General features: G+C 31.8%; 2 protein-coding genes and 1 long non-coding RNA gene across 3 annotated transcripts in view; 1 reads left to right on the top strand and 2 right to left on the bottom strand.

Moving 5' to 3' along the window:
• The window catches only part of LOC145727842 (uncharacterized), a 95634-nt gene that overhangs the window by 27656 nt on the left and 44189 nt on the right, over positions 1-23789 (top strand).
• LOC145729148 (uncharacterized) lies at positions 1483-4145 on the bottom strand. The gene is made up of 3 exons (XR_014178283.1): positions 1972-4145; positions 1711-1893; positions 1483-1647 (listed from the first exon to the last, which is right to left on the bottom strand). It is a non-coding gene; the product is annotated as an uncharacterized LOC145729148 (long non-coding RNA).
• Positions 21624-23143, bottom strand: LOC145732043 (uncharacterized). The gene is made up of 2 exons (XM_081984069.1): positions 22482-23143; positions 21624-22419 (listed from the first exon to the last, which is right to left on the bottom strand). Exons 1-2 carry the CDS (start codon positions 22485-22487, stop codon positions 21730-21732), a joined length of 696 nt encoding a protein of 231 aa, XP_081840195.1. The 5' UTR covers positions 22488-23143; the 3' UTR covers positions 21624-21729.

Genomic DNA, 23789 nt, shown 5'->3' with positions numbered 1-23789 from the left:
GCCGGGAAATGGCTAGTCAATTTCAAAAAAAAATAAAAAAAAACAAATGGAATGAGATGACTTTTTCTTTATGAAAAAGTAGCCAAATAACATCCAAATAATCCAGTGATGACTGTTTTTCAAATTCTCGTTCCTAACCTGAAATATTAAGAAAATGAGTGAATGAGTCTTATTGGGTCACCCGGTACAACACTCTAAGGCTTTAGAAAACGTTTTTAGGCATTTTTCCAGTGGCGTAGAAAAAATAAAAAACCATTTATTTTTTCAACTTATGTCAAAGATGTAGAGGCAATCAAATCAATCAATAGTTCTGTAGTATCTCTGACACTAATTCAGAGACACCGACCGACACCCTGTATTGTATTTAGTACTATTTACTATTTAATACAAAATAGTCCTAATAATCTACTAATGCCATTAAGAAAGGCGTTGCAGAAAGTAATCATGCAAGGTGCAGTGTCTCAAGTATATGGAACGCTGTCAAGGTTCTGTTTCCGTATGAATGAGAAAAATCACTTATCCTTAACCGGTCTGGTTTTTGAATGATTAGCATTCGTAGTTGATTTTGAAATATGTCACAATTCTATTGGAATACACACATCATTTAAAATCATGTAGAAATACCCTTAAGATACAAAGTTAACCTAAGTAAGAGAAAAGTTGAAAATAATCCGGATTAAATCCTTTTTGAACATTCTAAGAATCTCACAAGTTTTGTATGCAATAAATGCTTTTTTTTTTCGAAATCTGTATAATTCATCGGTCCGTTTATTACTGCAACCAACAATACAGCAGGTTCACATCTGCTCGTGGAAGATGTGGCAACATAGAGCATAGTCCCAACTGACAGTCGGCTAAACATTTTGAGGTTAGGAATTTTCAAAAGTTGAAAAACACCAAAAACTACAAACAGAACAAATAAAAACTTAATTTAGGGTTGTTTAAGTTTATTAATTAGTGTTGTTATTGCGAGACCTTCGTAGAATTTAAGATTTTTCTTCACCAAACTGGAAAACTTGCAACATTTGGTGGTAAACAAAAGCGGAAAGTTCCAATCAAACTTTCGCTTGGGAACAACAACCACATTCAATTTAAATTATCTGGAAAGAACATCACAGATAAGTGCATTCAAACGAGTCATTAACAGCCCAATACCAACGTTTCAAGAATTATTCCATAAAATTTGCAAGAAAGGAAAGGCAATGTGTGTATCCTGGGGACTATTAAATCCTAAAGCAGTGTTGTTGATGTTTTAAGATCTTGCTTCTTGGTTTTGTGATATAGATTGCTTATTTATTTCCTTTTGTAAATTTACCCAGCATTAAATACATATCAATTTGGTTTTGTTGTGTGATTTATTTAACATGTTTTTTCAATTTCAGTTCAATTTATTGTAAGAGCAGGTAGGTACCTCAGTTAAAGAAATTATCTAATTTTATGATTGTTTATGAAGAAAGCTAGACTTAGATAAAAAATAAACTTGAGTGGACTTTTTTAAGATTTTATTTGTATATTTCATAATGTGTAAATAATACAATTAAAATAGTAATTTAATCTACTATCTGATGGAAAAGTATTTAACAGTAGCACCATCTGTTTCTAGCCTTATAGTCAGAGAAGATACGACAAAATTTATAAGGGCTAATTCTGTAAAATAATGGCATTTGATCAAATTTATGTATTAAGTAACTTGTATCTTTCTAATATTACCTGAAACTTATTAGAAATTTGTTTTTTCAACACTCTGCACATGGATTTTGACAACACCATTATAACCATAGCTTCAAACACCTTTTGTTCAGAGTCTTTTAGAGCAATTGATAATGGGATTTTTTAAATTTGGACCCTTTCAAAGCATTATAAGCAAACTCCAGATTAGGCGAATAAAGATACCTGAAACATAAGCTATTTAGTATTAGCAGCTCATTAATACCTCTACCAGAGTCCTTTTTATAGTATTAGGTAAATCACCTTGTCAGCTTCTGCTAAATACACCTTTACTCTATATCCATGTTTCTTGGAGAACCACTGGCTTGAATAAACTTGGTTTTTGTAGTGTTTTTGTAAAAACTCTTCTTGGGAGTAAGTAAATATATATGGGCTGTTTCATTGTGACAGTGTTTTCTATTAGAAAAAGTATCCTTTTCTGTTCCACAAACTCTAGTTCCTTCAGAATGTTTCACTGGGTCCCTTGACAAAGTGTATTAAGAAGGTGGCATTTTCAAAACTGACTACCGAAACACACAGACATTATCTAGTCTCACACGTAGTATCGCAGTTAAACACAAGTTAAATCAAAATACTCCTTAAAATATTGTAAAATTTACATCAAAAATAAAAAATGACATGACATTTTAGGCTTTCTAATATAGAGGGCGGTGTTTTAATACCAACTGTCAATGAGGATGACAATCAGAAGAATTATTTTGTTAACGTTCAAGACTAGCTGTAATTGGTCTATTTTTTTACGCAACGCTGAAGATTGTCTGTGATTGGTCTAAATCTTTATACACGCTGAAGATTGTCTAGCTAGGATTCTGTATGTATAAGGAATGAATCAATATCCTTGTAGGAGTGGAAAAAAACATTTACAGGGTGATTTTTTATTATAAAAATATAGAAATTCAATATCGCCTATAAAAAAAACCACTACCATTTCCATTTTAACGATCAAAAATCATGCTATTAAATTGGTAATTAATAATTTTCAGCATAGCATCGAACGACGTTCAAAGGTACTCATAACCTGTTTTCTCATTGATTGTTAAATTCGCTTTTACGCTCGTAAGTGTGCCATTGGGTCACTACCTCGAGTACTTTTGTTTGCGTCTGCAGAATTTATAAGTACTGATCAGAAGTAGTCAACAAGTTGCCAAAAATAATATAGTGCAACGTGATTTCAGCAAAAAATTGGTTTGGTTGGTCCTACTGAGATATTTAAATCTCTTATTAACTTTTCAAAAAAAAAAAACATTTAAAGTCATATTATTTGTTATAATTTTGGATAATAACAGGCCTGTCACACTTAGTACAATTTAATTAACCACTATCAGCACTCGCCATTTTTTCGAAGCTGAAAACAATGGTAATTTGTGAAATAGCTACGTAATCTAGAACGCCATCACACAATGTACACCTTCATTCTCACGACATAAATATTAAATCCTTCATCAGCATCAAAATACATTAGACGATGATACAATTATTGTTCTTTTCAACTCGCCGGCTTTCGGTATGTAATTACTTCACTTTTTGTGGGACTTTCTTGCGAATAAGTTACTCACGTACCATATTATACACGTTCTTCCTAGAGTGGTTGCTTTTCGGACTTTGTCTTCCTTGTTGCGTAAAATTAATGACATTTGTGGGTGCATTCGTTTCGCGCCGGTTAATTATTCGTTCTCATGTCAGAAAGTCGAAAAGGCCATCTTCTGAAGAAAATTAATATTCTCTGTATATGAACACTCAGTCAAATGCGTGTTGATGATGATGATGATTGATTAATAAGAAATCATTAAACTAGCTGTTTGATTTCTACGATTGAAAATTTGGTTGTATTGGGTTTACTGTTTTTAAGTGCTCATCAATGTATTTTACCTAGTCATAGGTAGAAATTCTGTGTTTCTGACAGGTCAAAGTTTGACACCGCTTTTCTCCCTGGCTGTACCGACTTTTGTAGTGTTTTTTCAGGTTATTGGACAGGAAATTTAATGAAGATTCCAAAAATGTGCTTAAAACAGTAATTTTCTCACCACAAGTGTGTTTTACAGGCAATTTTGTGTCTGACTGTCTTTTCAAACTGTGTTTCTGACAGTTCAAAGTTTGACACCGCTTTTCTCTCTGGCTATACCGAATTTTTTAGTGTTTTTTCAGGTTATTGGACAGAAAATTTAATGAGGATTCCAAAAATGTGCTTAAAGCAGCCATTTCCTCCCCAAAAGTGTGTTTTACAGGCAATTTTGTGTCTGACTGTCTTTTCAAACTGTGTTTCTGACAGTTTAAAGTTTGACACTGCTTTTCTCCCTCGCTGTACCGCATTTTGTAGTGTTTTTTCAGGTTATTGGACAGGAAATTTAATGAGGATTCCAAAAATGTGCTTAAAATAGTCATTAACTCACCACAAGTGTGTTTTACAGGCAATTTTGTGCCTGACTGTCTTTTCAAACTGTGTTTTTGACAGTTCAAAGTTTGACACCGCTTTTCTCTTTGGCTATAAAGAATTTTGTACTGTTTTTTTCAGGTTATTGGACAGGAAATTTAATGAGGATTCCAAAAATGTGTTTAAAACAGTCATTTCCTCACCACAAGTGTGTTTTACAGGCATATTTGTCTCTGACTGTCTTTTCAAACTGTGTATCTGACAGTTCAAAGTTTGACACCGCTTTTCTCCCTGGCTGTACCGAATTTTGTAGTGTTTTTCAGGTTATTCGACAGGAAATTTAACGAAGATTCCAAAAATGTGCTTAAAACAGTAATTTTCTCACCACAAGTGTGTTTTACAGGCAATTTTGTGTCTGACTGTCTTTTCAAACTGTGTTTCTGACAGTTTAAAGTTTGACACCGCTTTTCTTCCTGACTGTACCGACTTTTGTAGTGTTTTTTCAGGTTATTGGACAGGAAATTTAATGAGGATTCCAAAAATGTGCTTAAAACAGTAATTTTCTCACCACAAGTGTGTTTTACAGGCAATTTTGTGTCTGACTGTCTTTTCAAACTGTGTTTCTGACAGTTTAAAGTTTGACACCGCTTTTCTTCCTGACTGTACCGAATTTTGTAGTGTGTTTTCAGGTTATTGGGCAGGAAATTTAATGAGGATTCCAAAAATGTGCTTAAAACAGTAATTTTCTCACCACAAGTGTGTTTTACAGGCAATTTTGTGTCTGACTGTCTTTTCAAACTGTGTTTCTGACAGTTTAAAGTTTGACACCGCTTTTCTTCCTGACTGTACCGAATTTTGTAGTGTGTTTTCAGGTTATTGGGCAGGAAATTTAATGAGGATTCCAAAAATGTGCTTAAAACAGTAATTTTCTCACCACAAGTGTGTTTTACAGGCAATTTTGTGTCTGACTGTCTTTTCAAACTGTGTTTCTGACAGTTTAAAGTTTGACACCGCTTTTCTTCCTGACTGTACCGAATTTTGTAGTGTGTTTTCAGGTTATTGGGCAGGAAATTTAATGAGGATTCCAAAAATGTGCTTAAAACAGTCATTTCCTCACCACAAGTGTGTTTTACAGGCAATTTTGTCTCTGATTGTCTTTTCAAACTGTGTTTCTGACAGTTTAAAGTTTGACACTACTTTTCTCCCTCGCTGTACCGAATTTTGTAGTGTTTTTTCAGGTTATTGGACAGGAAATTTAATGAGGATTCCAAAAATGTGCTTAAAATAGTCATTAACTCACCACAAGTGTGTTTTACAGGCAATTTTGTGCCTGACTGTCTTTTCAAACTGTGTTTTTGACAGTTCAAAGTTTGACACCGCTTTTCTCTTTGGCTATAAAGAATTTTGTACTGTTTTTTTCAGGTTATTGGACAGGAAATTTAATGAGGATTCCAAAAATGTGCTTAAAACAGTCATTTCCTCACTACAAGTGTGTTTTACAGGCAATTTTGTCTCTGACTGTCTTTCCTAACTGTGTTTCTGACAGTTCAAAGAGTTCAAAGTTTGACACCGCTTTTCTTTCTGACTGTACCAAATTTTGTAGGGTTTTTTCCTGTTATTGAATAGGAAATTTAATGAGGATTTCAAAAATGTGCTTAAAACACTAATTTTCTCACTCCAAATGGGTTTGACAAGCAATTTTGTCTCTGACTGTCAAACTGTGCTCAAAAGTTGCATTCGATACCAAAACCTCTTGCTGCGATTTATGACAGTTATTTTGACCGTGGTCACGTGACTGCCTAGCTTAATTATCCTCCAAAAACCACGTGATATATGTAAAAACTGTCAAAACTTGCCTAGAATTTGCAAGAATTACAGTTCAACACAGTTTTCAAAACAAGACGTGTTGCTAAGATTTATGACAGTTATTTTGACAATTGTCAGTTTGTAAATGTAAATTACAAATTGTTTAAATAATAATATCTTTAGATTCGCTTCATTTTTCTCATCTCAAAATCATCTCTCTCATATTATTTTAAAAATGATTTCCAATACAATTAATACAAGCCACATAAACCATATTATTTTATATGTCTATGATTAGGATTTTGACAGTTTTGCCATTTTCCATTTGTTTAGCTTGTAGTCTAAACTGACATTACATGGGAAACTGTCAAAGTGTAGTCCAAAAGACAATAAAACTTTAAAACACAGTTGAAGCGTAATAAACCTTTTACAAAGTATATTAAATGCATTTTATGTGTTTATGGATAGGATTTTGATAGTTTTGATATTTGCCATTTGTTCAGCTTGTAGTCTAAGCTGACATTACACTGGAAACTGCAAAAATCTCTCTCTCTGCAAAAATAATTTAAATATGAGGTAATAAAAAAAAGTGACAAAAATCTGTAAATGCTATTTTTTTAGAAAATGCTACTTGTTCATAAAAAAGTTATAAGATTGGAACTCATTTGGTACACGAATTATACTTTGTCAGAAAAGTTTTACTTAATTTATTTTATTAATGATTAACCCAAATCTCTGAAACAATAAATAACAAATCAAATCAGCCTTTTATTCAGTCTTTATTTTGACAATATTCACCGAAAATGACTGAAGCAAATTTCAATTAGACCCATAAATTTACTGATCAAATTGGAATTTTCTGGTAAAATTGGTACATTTTCCAGTCACACTGAAATTTACTTTTCCTATTTTATTTTAGCTTACCGGTAAATAACCGGTCATTAGTTTTACAATATTTATTTTTAAAATTTGTAACACTTAGTGCAGCTGTAATGGTCTGAATTTCAAGGCTAATTGAAGCCGTTATTGAAACTTACGGTCCTTTGTAATCGTTCTGAAAAAAATAAATAATTTACGTAAAACAATTTGATTTTCAATGTTCAACGAAAGACTATAAAGTTATTTTATTATTTACTTATAAATAAGGCAATTTTTTGGTATTCTATTATTATAGGTGTAACGTACAGGGTGTCCCGAATTGCAGGTCAAAAAAATAATACTAATTTGCATCTTTATGATGATTACTGAACTTTTATTTTTTACTCAAAAATTGTGGGTTTATAAAAAGAAACAAAATAGAGCTCTTTTGAGCTAAATTTGGATTGATTTCCACTTGATTGATGGCCACTGGAAAATTTTGTTTTTAAGGGGGTAATGTCAAAAACAAAATATGTTACTGTCACACCATAACATGAAGCAGTCAAGTCTCATGGCATTTTCAATTGGCAAGTTTAGTCCAAAATTAATGTTTTAGTATCCTGCTTTATCAAACATTAATCGAAACAGTATGGCAATACACTGGTTTTGCACTAAAAATCATTCTCTAATGTTTATACATATTAGTTTGGAGCATATTTTATCATTTGATGGAAAATAATTACGATTTAGATGTGATTTACAAAAATAGTGAGTGATTTTTGGTCTGGTTCTAATGACCATAATTTACAGAATACACCACAAAGTTAATATTGCATTTGCAAGATGAATTTTTGGTTTAATTGTTATGTAAGTACCTATTTTAGAATATGTTTCTCTAAAAAGCTCCATAACCAGAAATCCCGAATAGAGCCGAAAAGTTACTAGTCAATTATGACTTTTTTAAAACGCCACTAGGGCCACAAACAAAATCGGTATAGAATACTGAAATTAGTTTTTTAAGGTGAATTTTCAATGGAAAACTTCTGGAACATTATCAGGAAGGTATATTTTGAACACACATTATGTCACCTGTCTTCATGTTATTGGTTAATTTCAGTTCTTCTTGCTGCATATTTGTTTTTTCTATTAAAGTGTTTCCAATTAGGAAATGTTGTTTTAATTCTCACCTTGAAACAAAATTCCACATTTTGGGGTTTAAAACACGCTTTTGTATGGAAAAATACTTGAAAATCTGACTAAATTATACCAGTTAAAATATTTCTCAACGTACTTTAAAAGTTTTGTGTAGAAAATTGTTTTTTTCCTGCAAATAGGATCCCGTTAAATAATATAAAACATTCGAATGTAATTCAGGTCACTGTCGGCACAAAATGACTTTTAAATTGCTACTTTTCGGTCACAAAGACAAAATTACACTAGGTATACTTTAATGTCTCTTAAATGATTCATTTTAAGATTCAACGGACTGTTCAAAGATTAATATCTACCGTTTTAAGAGCGGCACGTATAAATCATTTCTTGTTATGCAGATATGACTTTAGAGCATTCTACATCTTTTAGCTCTAATTTTGTTACGTTTGAAATTGTAGTTGCAAAGTAATAAAAGTATTGATTTCATGGTTCATTACCTTCTAGAAAAGAAATTTTGTTCTGCTTGCAGTTTCACGTAAGTTTTATTACAGCCTTGCGTGTAAATAATTCTGGTCATTTTGCTGTTATATATTTTAATAGAACCGTTTAGCTGCACTTTGCTCGCATTATATAAAAGTTTACATAAGTAAATTTGTGGCTTGACTGGGTTTTTGAAAACTACCATTATAACACTGTAATTTGCTACGAACGATTTTGGGGATAGTCCTAGTTTTTTAGTTTTGTTGAAAGATGACAATTTTTCCTCAAAATCGATTTGGAAATACTAATGACAATGATATTGCATAGTATCCTTTCTGCTATTTTTCTTTTTAAGAAAATAATAATTATGCGTGGTGAAAATATAATTAACGAATTGCAGTTCATAACAAATTATTCAGAGAAAGTGTTACTCCCACAAAATCTGTCTATTTCAATTCCGTGAAAATTTAATTGAGAAATGATTTGCTAAATAATTGTAGAAAATAATATACTAAGAAACTGAAGTTTCTATCTTGAAATTTTTTCTGTGGAAAGATAAAATTTTAATGTTTGTTGAGTTGATTGCTAATAATGAAGAAAATGTGCATACAGTGCGTTTGAAAAAATTCATACATTTCTTTGTATTTATTTTTAATAAATCAATGTAAAAACTGTCAAAATTTGTCTAGAATTTGCAAGAATAACAGTTTAATACAGTTTTCGGAACAAGACGTATTTCTGAGATTTATTACAGTTATTTTGACAATTGTCTGTTGTCAACAGGTTATTTGGGTGGTGACGTCACTCTTTTTACAGTACAAATGGTCATGAGACGATTTTCAATCATCAAGTTTATTTTTAAAGATCACGTGACTTTGTTTAACGTCAAAACAGAATCCTGAAGGTCATATGACCGTTTTTAACGTGAAAACGGAATCCTAAAGGTCACGTGACGACACATGTTAGAGATGTATATTTATAGATATGGATTTCTAAAGACACGTGACTCTGTTTACATTACGCATGGTCACGTGACGATTTCCAATTATTATCAAATTTATTTTTAAAGGTTACGTGACTCTATTTTAATGCCAAAACAAAATCCTAAAGGTCACGTGACTGTTTTAAATGTCAAAATACTTATTGATGGGTCACGTGACTCTTTTTATAGTTCAAATAGTCTCTGGCAATTTTCAATCGTCAAATTTATTTTTAAAGGTTACGTGATTCTATTTTAATGCCAAAACAGAATCCTGAAGGTCACGTGACGATTTTCATTTATCAAATTTATTTTTAAGGGACAAGTGATTATTTTAAATGTCAAAATATGTTTTGATGGGTCACGTGACCATTTTCCAATTTAAACTGTTGTTTTTCAAAGTCACGTGACTCTTTTTATAGTGCAAATAGTCGCTGACAATTTTCAATCACCAAAGTTACTTTTAAAGGTTACGTGACTTTTTTTTAAGGCCAAAACAGAATCCTGAAGGTCACGTGACGACACGTGTTAGAGATGTGTATTTATAGATATAGATTTTTAAAGACACGTGATTGTGTTTACATTCCAAATGGTCACGTGACGATTTTTATTTATCAAATTTATTTTTAAAGATTTAGTGATTTTTTTAACGTAAAAACGAAATCCTAAAGGTCACGTGACTGTTTTAAATGTCAAAATATTTATTGATGGGTCACGTGATTATTTTTTAATGCCAAAACAGAATCCTGAAGGTCACGTGACGACACGTGTTAGAGATATATAGATATAGATTTTTAAAGACACGTTTACATTATAAATGGTCACGTGACGATTTACATTTATCAAATTTATTTTTAAAGGTCTAGTGACTATTTTTTAACGTGAAAACAAAATCCTGTCACGTGACTGTTTTAAATGTCAAAATATTCACGTGATCACGGGTCACGTGACTCTTTTTATAGCGCAAATAGTCGCTGACAATTTTCAATCATCAAATTTGTTTAACGTGACCTCTTTTCAATGTCAAAACAGAATCCTGAAGGTGACCTTCAGACAGTGACTGTAAATGGCAAAATATTATATAAACGGTCACGTGATCGTTTTTCAGTTTCAAAGTAACTGATATTTTGAAAATTACGTGACTCTTTTTGAGTTGTAAACGTTTACGTGACTATCTATAATCATTAAATGTATTTTAAAACGTCACGTGACTCTGTTTTAATGCGAAAACAGAATCCTGAAGGTAATGTTACTGAAAATGCCAAAATATTATATAAAAGGTCACGTGATCGTTTTTCAGTTTCAAAGTAACTGATATTTTGAAAATTACGTGACTCCTTTTGAGTTGTGAACGTTTACGTGACTATCTGTAATCATTAAATGTATTTTAAAACGTCACGTGACTCTGTTTTAATGCGAAAACAGAATCCTGAAGGTAATGTTACTGAAAATGCCAAAATATTATATAAAAGGTCACGTGATCGTTTTTCAGTTTCAAAGTAACTGATATTTTGAAAATTACGTGACTCTTTTTGAGTTGTAAACGTTTACGTGACTATCTATAATCATTAAATGTATTTTAAAACGTCACGTGACTCTGTTTTAATGCGAAAACAGAATCCTGAAGGTAATGTTACTGAAAATGCCAAAATATTATATAAAAGGTCACGTGATCGTTTTTCAGTTTCAAAGTAACTGATATTTTGAAAATTACGTGACTCCTTTTGAGTTGTGAACGTTTACGTGACTATCTGTAATCATTAAATGTATTTTAAAACGTCACGTGACTCTGTTTTAATGCGAAAACAGAATCCTGAAGGTAACGTGACTGAAAATGGCGAAATATTATATGAAAGGCCACGTGACCGTGTTTCAGTTTAAAGTAACTGTTATTTTGAAAATCACGTGACTCCTTTTGAGGTGCAAACGTTCACGTGACTTTTCTCAATCATCAAATTTAATTTTAAAGATCACGTGACTTTTTTTTTACGTCAAAACCGATTCTGAAAATGATCATGTGACGATTTTAAATCACTAATTTTTTTAAAATGATTTAGCGATCTTTTAGCGTCAAAACGGAATCCTAAAGATGTTTTAAATGGCGAAATCGTATTTCAGAGGTAACGTGACCGTTTTTTAAGTCTTAAACACTGAAACACGTGACTTTTTTTAATATGCAAATGGTCAGGTGACTCTTTTAAAATTAAATAAGGTATTAAGTTAAGTATAACATATTGTGTACCAGGTGGTCAACCAAAAATGCGAAGTACTAAATAACCAACAAATAATAACAACTTAACCGTTATTTTCTGATTCTCTGAAGACGGTGGTAGTTTTTCCATCGAAACGTCAGGTTTTTTAGGTGCCAAGACCGAGTTTAGTTAGTGGTCTTGTGTTTTCCCAAAATTTCCATTAATTTTAGGAAATAATCAACAAACCCATTTTTCCATTAATGTTACAAACAAATAAAAACAAAAATAAATCGAATTTTCAGTTATTTTTTTGGAAACAACTCGAAAAATATTTTTTTTAACGGCGTTTAGAACTTTCTGAATTATTTCTGTCTGCTTGAAAAACATCTATTATTAGCCTATTACTTGTTTGTACAGGAATGGGAATGAGAAGTGGCATATTACCTATCCAACCCAGTAATGATTCAGATAAAAGCTATTAGTGAAAAGAAATTACATTCACATTCCTGAATAAACAATACAATAACACTGCTACTTGCCGGTTAAACTTATGCATGTTATTAACGCAGTGTACTTATTACAACAGGATTACTTACCAGTTGTAACAAACTGATGATCGTTTATCGACACGCCAACTACATATGTAATTGCAAAAACAAATAACTGAGAGTGTAATGCCTTTAAAAAGGAAAATCGAGGTAAAAATACAACATCCTTGACAGAGAAAGTGTACACGAAACGGTAAGAGGTTGTTAAATACCACCGCTTTCATTAAACAAAAAGTGCAAAATAACATAGATACCTGATTATTATACACGGATGATATAAAATAATCAACATTGTTGTCTGAAATAAACGTAAATTGCACTTTACACATCTGAGAGACCCTATATATTACCTATTTCTTCACCGGTAGTAGATATGGATCTAGTAAATACGTATTGTCTTAAGAGAAGAATTCGCGGAAGTGGCTCCATGAACAGAATATTTAATTTTTCAATAGGTTACCCCTATATTGCATTATTATTCAACGAGCATGTAATCATATTACTCACGGGTAGATAATGTGTGGTGTTATCTATTCAAGACTAGCAAGTATTATTAAACAGTCGTAGAAATAGCTATTTATGTAACCAGTTACGAAAAGTTCGATTTTGTGTAACGAATCAATGAGTTACACAATAAGACATTTTCGAAACGTGTTGCATACATAATTTTTTCTAATTTTGACCAAAAAGCTGTGAAAACCATCTTTTAAAGTGATTTAACACAAATATTCACTTTCATAGCACCTTGTATAAACTGTGACAACGACATGTTATGATGGATGTCGCCAATATGTTTCTACGGAAATGCATAAAAACAGGGAGTGATGAAATGAACTTTTCATAACTAGTTACATAAAGTAAAACGTTTTGTCACTCTAATCAGTTTTGAAAAGTGTCACTTTATATGCCAATATTAGAAAAAAATTATTAGAAAAATCTAAATTCCAACCAGGAGTTACTTTCTGATGCTTTGGTGCTCATATTCAACACTACAAATTGGATAATACAGGGCGCCCTATTATGTTACTGTTTGTTAGTCTGGGAAAAAAAAATTAAGTAAAGCATTATTATTTAAATTTAAGTGAAAGCCTGACACAGATATTAATAATTAATTGAATTAGGAAATTAACTTGGTGGTAAATATGTGCAATTCAATGCAGCAATATTCTCAAGTAAAGAACGCATAATGGGAAATTCGTATTTACGTGTATCCGGATGTAAGCTCACTTAACTTTAATTAATAGAACCGGAATAAGAAATGCTTATTAATATGACAGACAGCAATCATCATAAAATACCTGCTAAATCTAAACTTCTTCTCTTGATGGATCAAAAAAGTTAGAGTTGCTACTTTTGTAAAATTGCGTTTTCTATAATTCTTAACAGTTTTTCTGAAAATTGTAACTTTATTTGAACTGTTATAGTTTTCGCTCAACGCCATTAGAAAAAGGCCTAAAAATACTACAAAATGAGCCAAAACTGGCCTCTCTAGCTCGTCACGATACCGAGATATTGAATTTTACGAAGTAGTAAAAAACCACCCTAAATACCCCTATTTTTTTGAAAAATGAAAAATTTTAAAATGCTTTTTTTGAACTTATTTCACTTAATTTAAGATCCTTTGGTGTTAATGTGCCCTTTGCTGTGCATTGGAACCCTCTTGGAGCAAAATAAAAGCAATATGCCAAAATCACACTTTTTGCAAAAATGTCATTTTTTAAATTTTTGAAAGGTTGTAATTTTTTTATTTGAACTCCAATCAATTTCGTTTAACCGCCATTAGAAAAAGGATAAAAAATGCTACAAAATGAACCAAAACTGGCCTCTCTAGCTCTTCATGTTACCGAGATATTGAATTTCAAAAAGTGGTAAAAAAAGACTCCTAATACTCCCCCATTCTTTCAATTTTTTTGAAAAATTAAAAATTTTAAATTGTTTTTTTTGAACTTATTTCACTTAATTTAAAGTCTTTTGGTATTAATGTGTCCTTTGCGGTGCATTGGAACCCTCTTGGAGCAAAATAAAAATATGCCAAAATTGCACTTTTTGCAAAAATGTCATTTTTTCAATTTTTGAAAGGTTGTAATTTTTTTATTTGAACTCCAATCAATTTCGTTTATCCACCATTAGAAAAAGGATAAAAAATACTACAAAATGAGCCAAAACTGGCCTTTCTAGCTCTTCATGTTACCGAGATATTGAATTTCAAAAAGTGGTAAAAAAAGACGCCTAATACTCCCCCATTTTTTCAATTTTTTTGAAAAATTAAAAATTTTAAAGTGCTTTTTTTGAACTTATTTCACTTAATTTAAAGTCTTTTGGTATTAATGTGTCCTTTGCGGTGCATTGGAACCCTCTTGGAGCAAAATAAAAATATGCCAAAATTGCACTTTTTGCAAAAATGCCATTTTTTCAATTTTTGAAAGGTTGTAATTTTTTTATTTGAACTCCAATCAATTTCGTTTAACCACCATTAGAAAAAGGATAAAAAATACTACAAAATGAACCAAAACTGGCCTCTCTAGCTCTTCATGTTACCGAGATATTGAATTTCAAAAAGTAGTAAAAAAATACTCCTAATACTCCTCCATTCTTTCAATTTTTTTGAAAAATTAAAAATTTTAAAGTGCTTTTTTTGAACTTATTTCACTTAATTTAAAGTCCTTTGGTATTAATGTGTCCTTTGCTGTGCATTGGAACCCTCTTGGAGCAAAATAAAAATATGCCAAAATTACACTTTTTGCAAAAATGTCATTTTTTCAATTTTTGAATGACTGTAACTTTTTTCTTTGAGCTTTTATAGATTTCGCTAAAATGCCATTAGAAAAAGGATAAAAAATACTACAAAATGAGCCAAAACTGGTCTCTCTAGCTCTTCAGGTTACCGAGATATTGAATTTCAAAAAGTAGTAAAAAAAGACCCCTAATACTCCCCCATTCTTTACATTTTTTTGAAAAATTAAAAATTTTAAAGTGCTTTTTTTGAACTTATTTCACTTAATTTAAGGTCCTTTGGTATTAATGTGTCCTTTGCTGTGCATTGAAACCCTCTTGGAGCAAAATAAAAAATTGCCAAAACTGCACTTTTTGCAAAAATGTCATTTTTTCAATTTTTGAAAGGTTGTAATTTTTTTATTTGAACTTTTATATATTTCACTAGAACGCCATTAGAAAAAGACTTAAAAATACTACAAAATGAGCCAAAACTGGCCTCTCTAGCTCTTCATGTTACCGAGATATTGAATTTCAAAATGTGGTTAGAAAGCACCCTTAATACCCCCCCATTCTTTCAATTTTTTTGAAAAATGAAAAATTTTAAATTGCTTTTTTTGAACTTATTTCACTTAATTTAAGGTCCTTTGGTATTAATGTGCCCTTTGCTGTGCATTGGAACCCTCTTGGAGCAAAATAAAAATATGCCAAAATTGCACTTTTTGCAAAAATGTCATTTTTTCAATTTTTGAAAGGTTGTAATTTTTTTATTTGAACTCCAATCAATTTTGTTTAAGCGCCATTAGAAAAAGGATCAAAATTACTACAAAATGAGCCAAAACTGGCCTCTCTAGCTCTTCATGTTACCGAGATATTGAATTTCAAAAAGTATTAAAAAATGACCCCTAAAAAAATGTAATGTAATTTTTTCAATTTTTGAAGGTACAAACTTTTGATTGTAAATATGAAAAAAATGTGTATAGTATAGAACTCGTTGAGAACCTTTAATTTCATGAAACTCACCTTCTTCACTGTTCCAAATTATTCTTTTTCAAACTTGAAATTAGTATACTGTCTAGTCACTAAGTCAGTGTATTTATTACTGGGAATCCCTATACCAATCGTATAAACCTTCAATACAAAGTATACAATCGCAATCCGGGTCAATATATGATTTGTTGATAGTCGACCATTTTAAGTCCGTACCACACAAGGCGGATCAAGTGTACTCATTCGGAGGATGTTGACGGTCGACGGTACCATTTTTTTTTCCACCAACCACTTTCGTAAATGTTAAATAGAATAACGGCTTTTTTTGATTACTCATCATTCATATTAGCAGTAAAACAGTGATATTACAAACTATGGGATAAAAAATAGTATATTACGTAACTAGTGCTGTAAGAAGTATTTTACGCACGATATGGAAAAAGTTAATTCCATGAGTGCGCACGTGTGACGTACTATACTTTACCTACGACCAAATGGAAAGTCCTGTTTTCGCAATTCATATAATTCACAGTAACTTTTCATTAAAAAAGTATATTTTCAACGTGTTGACATCATATTTGTACTAATCATAAGTAATATGCCACTAAAGTAAAATAATAACCTAAAATTCACAAATTATGTTACTTAAATAATTATTATTGTTGTTTTTAAAATAATTATTTATGGTGACATTACAGTTATTAAGAAGAAAGGGAAAACTTTCAGAAATATTACTTGATATGTATGCTATTGCAGATAATTTTCTAGACGAAGTGGTAGTTACTTAAAACTGTATGAACAATGCATTACCCATCTAATATACTCTGATAAAGGAAGAAATGTAAATAAAATCAATTTTTCCCAGCAATAGAGCAATAATTTGTGGCCCATCTTAAAACTGTACGTTTTTTTTTACAACTGTGCGTAAAGAGGTTCATTACGTAACGGAAAACTATGCGTAAATAGTTGACTGAGGTCGTAGGTAAACAATATTAAAAATCCGAGAAGTGTGACTATACAAGTAAATCAAGTTTATTGGAAAAATCCGTTAGAAATACGCCTACAATATGTTCCTTGAAATGAATTATGGGACTGTTGTTTGTAAAATTTTAAATTACTTTGACATTATCACGAGGGAGTATAATTTGCAAACAGCTTGTAAAAAACTGTAAAAAATACATTTTTTATTTCTTTTTTTAACAACTAAACGGATCATTCAGAGGAATACTTCTCAATGGGCCCACATAACGTAAAACTGGTTTTCAATGATTCAAAAATTCAAAAAAGAAGGTTTTTTTTGGTAATATTTCAGGACTTAATAAACTCAAATTGACGGTTTTGCTGTGTATATGACGTAGACGACTTTCAGCAGTTTTATTGGCTATGACTGTCTGCTGGTTGACATATAGGATGCATTTATGGTTTTTTCACTTGTGTGCATCACAAACTATTAACTTTCACACGAAAAAAAAGTCAAAACTTGATAATATCACACTAGAAAACATATCGATAATTAGGATGACTGAGTACATATTATGGGATGTTCTCAGAAACATGTAGGCATTGCGTTACGAAATTACTATTGCACAGTGTGAAAGTTGCAGAAATATTTTCGTAACAGAATTACTCAGATCTAATTACCATTAATAAGAAGTGTATACATACAAACGATTAGTCCGGAAAAAGTAGGTAGAGAGGGAGTTTGTTTGCAGGATTGTTATCGAACACAAGGTCGGCCAGTCAATAAATACAGATACAATGGGCGGTGTGAATAAAAATGTTTTGCCCACTCTTTCCATATCCAAGAGAAGGAAATATGCTTTTTTCCGTTGAATTCTCGAAAAAACATCAAAAAACGTTATAAGGTTGTTCTACTCCTACAAAGATATTGGTTAATTCCTTAACAGTTTAAAAGACGGATTGATTATTACCGTACTCGACTGATTGCACTTTTCAACCGCGTGCAGTAATAATCTACTTACCACACTTATTACATAATATACTACTAAAATAGACAAAGATGTAGTACTCTGACACCAACTTTGTAAAGCATAGCAAAGTCCAATACCAGATGAGATCCTTATGAAAAAACATCATTCTTCCAGCTTGTTGCACCTTTTGACATACTTATACAGGGTGATTGGATACGTTTGCTCTTATCTTTTGAACTATTGACTTTTTCAAAAAATGTCAAATAACGAAAGTTACAAGCCAGAACCTGAAAGTTTTGCAGTATTTACTTTTTAATGTATCGGGTGGATCAAAAAAACTATATGACACAAAGTTATGTTTTTTTAAATGAATACCCCCCATCACATTGTTTGATATTCTTATTCCGATTATTATTTGCAACATTTTCCATATTTAATGTTATATACCTAACCTTAACACTTTTCAAAATAATATGAATTTTTCAAAAATATTATTATTTATAAATTTATGCAAGGTTATAGTAATCTGATTTAATTGAACAGATGTTCTATATGTCATCCATTCTGGACGACACATTTCCGGTATAAATGCTTCAATATTTCGGTAGCGTGACATTTCTACTATATATGCTATACAGTGTGGTCAAAAGACAATTTCAAGAGCTACAAAATGGTATATTGAACCACGCTGTAACTGTCCAAATAACAGAGTTATGGGCTGTCAAAGTGAAAACTGTCAAATTCAAACTTTACAGCAAACAACAGTAAATAACTCAGTTAACCGACCATAGAAAAACCGTGTAACGGACAGAGAAACCTACATTATTGCATGCGCGGGACAAAGACAGAAAACGAAAAAAATATCAAGTAGGCCATATTTTCAGCGCGCTGTTGCCAAACGCCAAGTATTCAATACCGTCGACAAAATTAATTTTGTTGTTGGATTATTTCTAATTTATTTCCATTCCGATTTCTGTCTATTTGTTGAGTCCCTATTGTAGTAATATTTCATCTGTCATCTGCGATTAAAATCTAACCTCAATTCTCAAATTGAAAGTAAACAAAAACAATTACACTGACAGTGACAGGCTTGGCGTTTGGCAACAGCGCGCTGAAAATATGGCCTACTTGATATTTTTTTCGTTTTCTGTCTTAGTCCCGCCCATGCAATTACCTACGTTTCTCTGTCCGTTACACGGTTTTCCTATGGTCGGTTTTGGATTTACCACACCTGTATTAGGAAAAACACTATACATGGTGGACAAAAGAGAATTTCAATGGAAAAGCTTATTTAATTTTCATTTTATCAAAAAATTACCAAATATGAATCTTGTAGATTTTTGCGTCTACTTTATTTCTAGATAATCCATCAGTATACAGTGTGTCCCAAAATTGAGCAACAAACCAAACTTATAATTTTTCAAATAGGATGACCAATTTTTTAATCCATTTTTGGAGTCCACGTCAAATTCTAAGCCTACTTAATGTAAAATGTTTGTATCGATATTCAATTGTTTTTGCATCTCATCAACATCTCAATTTGAGCAAAATGTTGGTGCATTTTACCAGGAAATCGTCCATAACTCGCTTATTTGAAACACCCTGTATAAAACCACTGTATAACAAAAGAGAGCTAATGAATGTGGCTAGCACGTGACGTTGACTGGGCAAAGCTAAGTTGCCCCGTTTAGCCGCTAGAGGGCGTCAAAGTTGACTCTCGTTTTTTGCAGTTTTTTCTCAATATCTCAGGAACGTTTCAGGTTAGAGGTCTGAAATGTTTACAAATGCACCTTGATGGGGTGCAACTTTTACCTTCTGTACACTTTTTTGGTACTATACTCTGTTTGACGTTGAAAAATTAAAAACTAAAATTGTCAAGAAATTTCATTGGTGATACTTTCTGAGTTTTTTCAGATAATTTTTATTTTCAAAAGAATTGTATTGCCCAGTTTGAAATTAGTTAAAAAATCACTTGGATTGAGCAAAATCCAAAATGATCGCCGTTAGTATAGTAGGTCCAAAAATTCCTAGTTTAGACTAAATTTCCGTGCACTTTTCCAGAAAATCGTCCATAACTCGCTTATTTGAAACACACTGTATAAAACCACCGTATAACAAAAGAAAGCTAATGAAAGGGGCTATCACGTGACGTTGAGCGTTTTTGCTCAATATCTCAGGAACGTTTCAGGTTATGCACCTTGATGGGATGCAACTTTTACCATCTATACACATTTTTGGTACCATGCACCGTTTGACTTGAACAAAATGATTATTCTCGTTATTGAGAGCTTCTCCTTCTCGCAATATTATCTCCCAAATTTTTTCTGCACTAAGGTTGAGCTCCATAGCTAGTTTGTCTTTAAGGCATCCCCATAAAAACGTGTCCAATGGTATTAGGTTGGGACTATTTGCTGGCCAGCTTATAGTTCCAAATCCTTGTAGTTACAAACATTAAATATGGAAAGTATTGCAAATAATAGTTTTGATCCACCCGGTATATTAAAAAGTAAATTCTTCAAAACCTTCAGATAAAGTCAATAGTTGATTAGATAAGGATAACAGCAAATGTGCATAAATCCTACCGGTAAAATGTTATTTTAACAAAATATTAGGGCAGTTTTGTACTTACAATCTGCAGTTACATTGGTCAAACAAAAGTGTTTGTTTTTATTTAAAACACGTAATAATTTGAATATCTATCTATTATTCGCATGTTGCATAAGATTTTTGCATACAAAAAGTTGTGGTAACTTTAGAATTCACATGTTGCGAACGAAGGCGCCATTTCCTAATCAAATGAGTTAGCCAAGGCATCTTAGCTACTTTTTCTGGGTCAACAATTAAACATAGAACAAACGTCGTTTCACAGATCACTGAAATCATTTAAATTCTGCTTCAACAACTGCACAGCAAATATTTGCGCATATTGTGGTTGGCTTTATGAGTGTGCGATTTGAAGGCTTGAGACTTTTAATGCTTGGCTGATTTTACTATTTCTGGAGAGAAAGTAGGTTTACTTCTTTGAAAGAAGTTTTTTTTCGTGAGAATTGATTAGGAAATTAACCGGCAGATTCTCTTACTCCTAAAAAGGCAAATAATAATTTAAACATCAATTTTTGTGCTATTGCTGAAAATCTAGGGGCCATTCAACCATCATTTAGTTTTAGTAGTTTGGTGCAAATAGTTAGTTATGAATGTAACTAACATATGATGTTAGTTTTGTTGTAGATTATTAGCATTTGTTACAAATAATAGATTGTAAGACATAATAATTAAAAAATACTATTAAAAGTAATGTAAAAACTATAAAAATGAGAAAAAGAGTACGATAAGACCAGTTATCATGACTATATCCACCACTAAATTTGGTCGTTTTCGAGATAATGCCCATTCAATATTGGAATTTGCAATGTAAATCCACCAATGTAGACGTTTTCATTTAAACTCTTTCTTTAACCGTTTATTGAAAGTTTCCATCTATTAGTCAATATCTCGAAAAGAACAACATTTACAGAGAAACTGATAACAACAAAAATTTAATTGCTCTACTCTAAAACGTAAAATTTAAAACAAATTTCTCAGGTGTCATTAATATAATATTATTCGTTCAAGTGTCCTTATCATTGAAAAGTAAAAGCAAGTATGTATACCTGAATATTACTGATTACGAGGCATTCTCTAATGGTTTGAATGAATATTATAATTTAGAAAATGTCAACCAGTACAACTCAATAAACTATTTTTTTTTTCAAGCAGCATGTATACAGGGTGTATTTTGTTGGCTAGTTAGGATAATACTAGCATACATAATTTGGTCAATCATTTTAGCACAATCTTATAAATTCAACTTTTTCATTAGGCACAATAAACCACTGATTTTTCATGTTTGTTTGCTTTATTCCTTGCATTACAAACTTTTTATATTCACAACACAATTAACATAAATTAAAATATCAATTAATAGGAAAATGTAACTAATCATCTACACATTTTCTTTGTCGGTATTCGAACTATGAACCGTCAGTTTAAATGTGCAATTTTCAAATTTACAATTCTGCCATAAATGAAATTCCTGCCCCTTTACTTCATGGTCTACATTTAAAGTAGGTTGTTGTTGTGGGTTTGTTGAAATTACTGGTTCTCTGATATCATCTGTGGTATTGTTCTCCATTGGTATTAAATTACAATCATTTACATCCAGAATTTTCATTGCTGTGTGATTTTTATTTCTTAAAGAATCGTCAATGTAGCCTTCTGCTACAGTTGTAGACCTCCAACCACCGTGTCTTTTCAATGAGCAAATGTCTCCACCAATATCTACAAGAAGAGTTGCAGAGGTTCGGCGAAGGCAGTGACCAGTATATTCTTTGATATCAGCCAATTTCAAAAACAACGCTATTTCCTTGGGAATACTTGAGATTTTGTGAATACCCATTACAACTCTGTGGCAAACTCCATTTTGATATTTAATGCAAAAACGATCTGTATCAATAACATCTGGACGAAGAGACAAGTATTTTTTACCAATATTTATGTAAAATTCTCCAACAATTGTAAAAAATGTTGGAATTTTAACCAGAATTAATTTTTCCATGTATTCAATATCTTGAATTCTCAAGTTTACCAGTTCATTACATCGACATGCCCCTGATATGCCGTATATTAAAACAACCTAAAAATGTTGAATATAGGTATTAAAAAAAATTATGAACTCATTTTTGTTTCGGATCTTACCTTCATGGCTAAATACTTTTTGTCAGGTGCTTCTGTTAAAAAAGTGTCTACTTGGTTCTTGGTGAAAGTTTTATACTTTTTAGCTGCATAGTTTTCACTTTTTCGCTTTAAAAATGCTTACTGTCTTTAATATTTAGCTCAGCTTTAAGCATGGAATATTGCGCCCACATTGTCGAACTCTTCAATGATTTACTTAAATGGGCAAAATAGGCCAATACAACATTTTCGGTAAAATTGTCCGCTTGGTGTTCTCTGGCCCAAGTGGTGAATTTATTGTACGCTCGTTCATACATTTCGCGGGACCTGCCAGGAATCAAATTATTTAGCGTATTTGACGCTATTGCTGCTAAAGCAGGTGGTGTACAACTTATTTTATCACTATCACTCATTTCGGCGATTTAGGTCTCTTTACGGCTTCACTGAAACTTTATTTGACAATACAAGTATTTAGTACAAGGTGTTTGAATTTTGAATTAGTGTGCCATGGACATCACGATTTTTGACAGATGACACAGTGAAAGCGTAATAAGGTAAACATACGATGTGTATCGTTTCCTAGCCAGGTTAACCGATTAATTCGGACTGGTAAATATACATATATAATACATAATATACTGAAAAAATATCAAGCAAATGGCCGATAACATTTTTGAAAGCCTATTTTCAAGAACCGCGTTCTGTGTAAATTCGGAGCGCGTAACCGTAATCGACAGATGACGCTAGACAGCCATGATACGCCCTCTGTTAGACAACTTTGGAAATAGCTTCGTGATCGTATTAGCCGTGTTGTGTCAATCAGTTTTTGTCTTTTTGTGTCAGTCCGTTTGTTTATTGTTTATATTTTGAATTTGATCACAAATTTAGCCCTGACACCTTCAGGAAAACTGTATTTCAGAATAAGAACATGAAAGGGTTGTATTGCAGAGCCAAGCCAATCAAAGCCTAGTAAGTGTTGCATTAATTTCATCTGCTTTTTTCTAAATGCAACGTTTTTAGCCTGGATCAAGTTCTGGACATAATTTTTTTACAACCTAGGATATGAAATAGCCCTTCTACGCCGGCAGTACAGGTACACAATAGGCTTATTTTAGACCGCTTGAAAAGAAATTTCTTTTCTTCAAACTGAGTGATCAACAATCTTGTTAAAACATTGTAAAACACAATAGAAGACACTATAAATAACATGTCAGTCAAATTTTAGAAACATTCTAGTTGCGTCTAACATATTCACTCAAACTTCTATAATATCAGTCAAAATTAGATCGATTTGACCCTGTTTTCAAGCAGTACAAATAATAATTTCACTCT

The sequence above is a fragment of the Ips typographus genome, linkage group LG1, assembly GCF_016097725.1.
Source record: "Ips typographus isolate SLU linkage group LG1, UJ_Ityp_2.0, whole genome shotgun sequence".
NCBI classification, from domain to species: domain Eukaryota; kingdom Metazoa; phylum Arthropoda; class Insecta; order Coleoptera; family Curculionidae; genus Ips; species Ips typographus.
The sequence above is the reverse complement of the archived record's forward strand: the minus strand, read 5'-3'. Positions and strand labels throughout refer to the sequence as shown.